Genomic DNA, 6,977 nt, shown 5'->3' on the forward strand with positions numbered 1-6,977 from the left:
GATGCTGGAACAAAAGCAAATTTGGGAAGGGTGATATTGCAAAAATAATGACCTCGGGTATTTCTAAGTGAATCTCATTCGACCACAGCCCACATCCTCCCTGCTCATGGAAGTGTGTGTGTTTTTCAGAGAGATGGAAAAGGGCTGGACTGATACACATACCCCCTCGTGTGTGTGTGTGTGTGTGTGTGTGTGTGTGTGTGTGTGTGTGTGTAGGCTAAAGGTCAATTTTGGGTGTTATTCCTTAGAGCCACCCCCAATTTTTTAAAAGTGTCTCTCATTAGCCTGGAGCTAACCAATTAAGCCATATTGTCCAGCTAGTGAGCCCCAGGGACCTGCTAGTCTCCACCTCCCCGGTTCTGGGATTACAAACTTGTGTCTCCTCTCCTCCCCCCTCCCCTCCCCTCTCCTCTTCTCTTGTCTCCTCTCCTCTCCTGTCCTTTCTTTTTTTTTTCCTCTCTTTTTAAAAAGTGGGTTCTGGGTATCTGACTCAAGCCCTCATGCTTGCCTGCAGGCACTTTACCAACTGAGCCATCTCCCCAGCCCCCTTCTACCAGGGTTCTTCCCAGGTACCTGGGCTGGGTGTGGGGTCGGGCAGAGGGTTTCAGACTGTGGCTAGACCCTCTCCTCTCTGAGTTCTATTCTGTCTTCAAAGGCATATGTGCAGCCATTCCCCCATTCCTTTCTCTTTAGGTCACTGGATTCTTTAATGGGGTTGGCAGTGGCCATGAAGCCCCAGGTCCTGTCACAGCATGCTAAAAGTTGTAGGGCCCCATGCCTGTCACCCCCTGCTATCTGGCAGACATGAAGTGGTTTGGGATAGGATAGTCGTCTGCTGTCTGCTGGTCTCACGCTCTTCTTCCTGCCTGCGAATCCTGGGAACTCCCAGATGGGACACAGCTCAGACCCACAAGAAGGCAAACCACCAAGTGGCGCGGCTGTCCCTTAGTTCTCAGATTTCCTGCTCAGCCCTCGGGCCACTGCCTGGGTCTACAGGCCCAGCGGATTGGAAGCCCCCCTCCCTCCGGCTCTGAAGGAGGCTGGGCCAGCCTGGGGGTTATTTTGGGAGCAGCTTCTGAGATCCAATGGCCTTGTTAGGGCAACACTGACCTTTCTATCCTGGGAGGAAGGCAGGGCTGGAGAAGGGGCGGGGCAGCCGGGAGATCTGAGCCGCACGCCCACTCGGGTGGATGAGAAGGGGGCCAGCGGCTGCTTCAGGGTGGGCAGCGGGAATTCAGCCTTGGCTAGGCTGCTAACACGGGAATTGTCCCGCGTTGAAAAGACAGGACCCCGCTACTCCTTTCTCTGCTCTTCTTAAGGAGGGCACACCGGATTCCATGGAAGCTGGACCTGGGACGCTCTGTGGGAACTTGAAGTCTCTACTGTCCACTTCCTTTGCGAGTTGCAACCTTGCTGGGATGACTGAGGGGGCCTCCCAACCATGGCACTGACCAGCACCCCCACTGCTGACTTGGCCTTTGGTCTCTTTCAGCCTCTGTGGGCATCTTGCTTTTTCCCCCCTCCTGGAGCCCGGTGGTGAGTCTCGGGGCTCAGCCTGAGGGTGCCTGGAGAACATCAGGTACCCCAACGGCCCAAGCTGGAGGACCGGGCCGGTGTCAGGAGTGAGGATGAGATGAGCGGGGGCCGCTTTGACTTTGACGATGGTGGAGCGTACTGTGGGGGCTGGGAGGGGGGAAAGGCACATGGGCACGGACTGTGCACTGGCCCCAAGGGCCAGGGTGAATACTCGGGTTCCTGGAATTTTGGCTTTGAAGTGGCGGGCGTCTACACCTGGCCCAGTGGGAATACCTTTGAGGGATACTGGAGCCAGGGCAAACGACATGGGCTTGGCATAGAGACCAAGGGGCGCTGGCTCTACAAGGGGGAGTGGACGCATGGCTTCAAGGGGCGCTACGGAATCCGGCAGAGCTCAAGCAGCGGTGCCAAGTACGAGGGCACTTGGAACAATGGCCTACAGGACGGCTATGGCACCGAGACCTACGCAGATGGAGGTGAGCCCAGTTGAGCCGGTAAAGCTGAGTGGGGTCCGGAAGGGACGATGGGAAAGGATGGGGTAGTTGGCAAAGAAATAGATGGTCTAGGTGATATTTGCTGTGTGGCTTTGGGTAAGCTACTCTGCCTCTCTGGATTTTTGTTGCTGTTTTCGTTTTTCTTCAAGACAGTGTTTCTCTACATAGCTCTGGCTGCCCTGGAACTCACTTTGTAGATCAGGTTGGCCTTGAAGTCACAGAGAGCTGCCTGCCTCTGCCTCCTGAGTGCTGGGATTAAAACCCTGTGCCACTACAATTGGCTGTATCTATATTCTTCTTGATAAATATGGGACAATAAAAGGGGTTATCGAGAAGATTGGCAGAAATGATTAGTCCAAGGCTGTCAAATAAATATACACTCATCAGACACTTGACACTTTCTAGGTATGTAAACAGTTAGATTTTAGCTTGTGTTTTAGTGGCTCTGGGGACTGGCCTCAACTTTGCTATGAAAATTATCTTCATAGGGTATGTCATAAGAGTATATATTCATTCATTTCTCTGTCATCCCATCCATCCATCCATCCATCCATCCATCCATCCATCCATCCATCCATCATTCCATCCACCAACCCACCATATCCAACCACACACTATTAATTCACCCGTCCATCTACCCAGCTATCTGCCAACTCACCCATCCATCCACTCATCCATCCACCAATGCACACATCTAACCATCTACCATCCATTCACCCATGGATTTATCCACACATCTAACCACCCACACTATCCATTCACCCATCAATTCAACCAGCAGCTATTCATCTGTCCATCCATCCATCCATCCATCCATCCATCCATCCATCTATCCCACTCACCAATTTACCCATCAGCTAATCCATCTATTCAATGAGCAGCTATTTACCTGCCCATCCATCCATCTACTCACCCCCCCACCCATCCGTCTACCCCCCGTCCATTCATTCCATCCATCCATCCATCTATCCATCTATCCATCCATCTGTCCATCCACCCACCTACCTATCCATCCATCCATCCATCCATCCATCCATCCATCCATCCATCCATCCATCCATCCGTCCATCCATTCACACACTATATCCTTTCATCCAACACATATTTCTAGACAAACGCTCTACATCCCCAGCCTCATTCAATGCATGTTTCAGTGGGACTTCCTATTTGTCAGTTGTTACACAAATGATTATGTACAAAGAGGACCAAGATACGGACTCTTCCTTCAAAGATAGGCAGGCAGACAGGCAAGCATTACACACAAACATGTCAAAGAGTGGTGGTAGAAAATAGTGGCAAGGGGAAGACTTTTCGGGACACCATTCCTGAGCTAGATTTTGGTGGCAGATCTGTGATCTTGAGAGTAGAAGTTGGGGATTGTGCCGTAGAGAGGGAACTTAAAGAGGCTCAGGGGGCATAATGGTTAAAAGAAATATAGAGGAGCTTTCCGAGGCAAAAGAGCACTAGGAAATGGCAGTGCAGATACTTTACTTCACCTGCAGGGTGTGACTTGGACATGTCGCTCACCTGAGCCTTAGTTACGATGGTGCAATCACAACGTTGGTATTCAGAATGTGGGCAGTGAACAGATAGCATCAGCTTCTACTCTCAGGCAAAGATGCAAGTTCAGGGCTCGGCAGACCCTCTGTAAGCAACAGAGACTTTTTTTTTTTTTACACACTCCCCAGGAAAACCTGAAGCATGTTAGGGGTTTCTGTGCTTTACTGGTACCATGTTGTAGTCTGGCTACTTGGAAGACTGAAGCAGGAGGGTCATTCATTATCTAACAGCCTGGTAACATAGTGAGACTCTGACAAGAAAGGAAGGGAGGGAGAGAGAGAGAGAGAGGGAGAAAGCAAGGAAGAGAAGGAATCAGGGATGAGCGAATTATGGAGATCACTCAGCCTGTTTTGCATATAATGTGAAATAAGACTGTTTTACATCAATAATCATGTGAAGAATATCTAAAGAAAAATATTTCATAACACACGAATAGTAGATGAAAGCCTCCATAAGGCACCTTCATTTTTGCCTATTATTGGCTCATAAAATAGTTACCTGTTAACTCTCAGAAAACAATTATTGACTCCTGAAATCTTTTTTTGTTGAGACAGAATTTTGCTTTGTAGCTCAGTCTGGCTTTGAACTTGTAACCCTCCTGCCTTAGCCCCCAGAGTGCTGGGATTATAGTTATGCACCCCCATGCCCTGCGGCTCCTCTGGTCGGGGTACTCCCATGACACTTTCCTGCTGTGTGGTATGACTCAAAGCTGTGGCTCTTTAGAAAACAATTATACTTGGCATGAGAAACCACTTGAGAGTATTGTAGTTGCAATTTATTCCTCTTCTTCGAGACAGATATGGGAAAGGGGCCTTCTGAGTGTGGAGCAAGGAAGGAGGGCTGAGCAGTAGTGGAGCCCTGGATGAGTTTGCTCAAGCTGAGACACGTTGAGAACACCTTGAGGGGCAGGGTAGGCCCATGCCTGGGTGAGGAGCGGCCTTCAACTCTGTCCCTCCAGCTTCACAGAACAGTTCTGTAGAGCTGGATGGAATTGGATTAAACTGAGGACAAATTCTGATGACTTTGAGTCATTCACCAAGCTTCCAACTCAGTGCAGTTCAACTCAGCAGACATTGCTGTTGGGCATGGTACTAGACGTCAGATGAATGGCAGAGCAAGTGTCAGTTTTCCCAGCCATGAAATGGACACAGTCCTTGCATGTGTGTGTGTGTGTGTGTGTGTGTAGAGTGTCTGTCATCTGTGCACAAAGGTGCACGGCAGGTATGTGCCCAAATACCCCTTCCTATGGCTCTTCTCTCTTTCCAGCGGCTTGGAGATCTGGATGTGGTTCAAAGGGACACACATTGCTGGGGTGAGGTGAGCACAGGATATGATGGGCTAACCTGCCAACATGTCTAAAGGAGGAAGCCAATTCATTCCTACAGTCCACGGCACCAGCCACCTGCCATGTATCACACCTAGTGCTAGGGACGGGGACAGGGAGCAGACAAGATCCTCCAGAAGGCCTGCTTAGTGGAGACAGGAGTGAACCAGGAAAGCACCACACACACACACACACACACACACACACACACACACACACACACACACACACTTTCTCAGGTTTACCAATAGAGAAGGAAGAGGGCGGTTGACAGGGAGGCTGAGGCAGGCGAGCAAGTTGAAATGGTGGACATAGGCTAGGTGACCCGGGTTTGTGGGTCCTGGGTTTGAACCGAGGTGTGTCCTGGAGTTCTTGAAGCCGGATGGACTGAAGGCCAGCCACTCTGCTTTGTCCAGCCTTCTCCTTCCCAGGGAGATGGCTCCACATCCAGGCACCCGGGAAACCTTTTGGGTTCTCTCTCCCAAGCCACACGCAAGGCGTAACCCTCCAAATTTAGATGTGGCTGCTGCTTCGGAAAATGTCTTTAATCAACCTGTCATCGGTCCCCTGAGGGTTTGCTAAGGACTTGCCCCTTGCCCTCTCTTGGGTGGCACCAAGAGGAATGTGGACAAATAAGATGAGGAGCAGGTGGGGGCGAGACAAATGCCAGGTGTGACCCTGCCCCAGTGGATTATTTCCGGGCCTCAGTTTTCTCGTCCAGGAATGAGCCACGCCTAATCTCTCATATGATTTAAAACTATTATCATTACATTTACCTGGGGGGGGTAGTTAGGCATATGTGACCACCACAGCATGTGTGGAGGTCAGAGGACAACTTGTGTGAGTTGGTTTTCTCTCTCCGTGGTGAAGGACCTGGAGACTGAATTCACATTGTCCGGTTCAGAGGCCTTTACCCGCTGAGCCAGCGAGGCTGCCCCCTCCTCTGTGTCCCGTGGGAAAAATGACAGAATCCGGTACATGTTAGCTGCTGTCGTTACTCCTAAGATTGTCAATTCATCCAATAAGCATATATTGTATTTTGCAAAGCAAGCACTACACATTACTGGGAAGTGTAGAAAGGACAGAGTGATCGAGCCAGGAATGTGACAGGAGCCGCTCGTCACAGGAGTCAGTGCTAGGCAGGGCCAGGCGAGGGACGAGAGCCTGAGACTGAGACACTCCGGAGCAAGTGGTGAGCTAAGCCCCGTCGCAGGTTCCTGAGCGGCCTGGACCACTCTTGGTTGAAAGGACAGAGGCCACAAATGCCGGGAGGCCCGAAGTCACTCTTCAGTCTCCACAGAGAGTTGAAGCTTGCATCTTGTCCGGGATATCGAGAAGTTGCCTTGCTGTGCAGTTAGCGGTGACTAAACCAATGCAGACATGAGCTTTCCAGACTGGGGGTGGCGGTGTGTTGGTTTGTTGGTAAATAGATTTATTTAGTAGGTCAGGACCTCCACTTTTCGGGTTGAAAGAATGGTAGGTATAGAACAGAAACGATTGGAATCTTTCCTGGAGAACAAGAAGAAGCATCATTTCCTGGAAAAACGTTTAGTTAAGGCTATATATGTATACATGCATGTGCATAAAAACAATGTACAGACACATAAATGTATCCCCGTGTGCCTTTAAAACATCTGTGTTTGTTTGTGTCAGGTGGTAAGAGTGTTTGTTACTGAGGGCCATGGTTTCAAAGGTAGAACGTCACTGTTCTAAAGCAAGTTGCCCAGCACCTTCTTTGAAGGCTCTGCCATTCCCGCCTCCACCCAGCCGCCCTCTCTCCCCAGCCTTGCTTTGATGGAAGGTTAAGTTCTTCAGCTCTGGCATGGGAAGGGCTGGGGGTGGGGAAGGCCCCCGGACTGGAGCCTCTTGGTGCCCTCCCCCTGCTATAGCCCTCATTTCTTCCCTGGCCATATAAAGCAAAGCTAAAAATAGCTGCTGATTTAAAGCCCATGCACATACCCCAGTCCTGGAGAAGTAACTCACTGCCTGACTGCAGGCTGCTCCCACCAGGAGACCCACAGACTCTATGAAGGACCCTTTGGGACCCTAGATCTCCCTTTTCT

At 50.4% G+C, this 6,977-nt stretch overlaps 1 protein-coding gene across 1 annotated transcript in view; it reads left to right on the forward strand.

The window, feature by feature from the left end:
- Positions 1–1,233: 1,233 nt before the first annotated feature.
- Jph2 (junctophilin 2) overlaps positions 1,234–6,977 on the forward strand; it is a 59,468-nt gene continuing 53,724 nt past the window's right edge. The window contains exon 1 of the mRNA XM_005362970.3: positions 1,234–2,012. Within this exon, the coding sequence (XP_005363027.1) occupies positions 1,634–2,012 (379 nt within the window). The 5' untranslated portion in view covers positions 1,234–1,633. The remainder of the gene's footprint in view (positions 2,013–6,977) is intronic.

Source organism: Microtus ochrogaster, linkage group LG8 (assembly GCF_000317375.1).
Source record: "Microtus ochrogaster isolate Prairie Vole_2 linkage group LG8, MicOch1.0, whole genome shotgun sequence".
NCBI lineage: Eukaryota > Metazoa > Chordata > Mammalia > Rodentia > Cricetidae > Microtus > Microtus ochrogaster.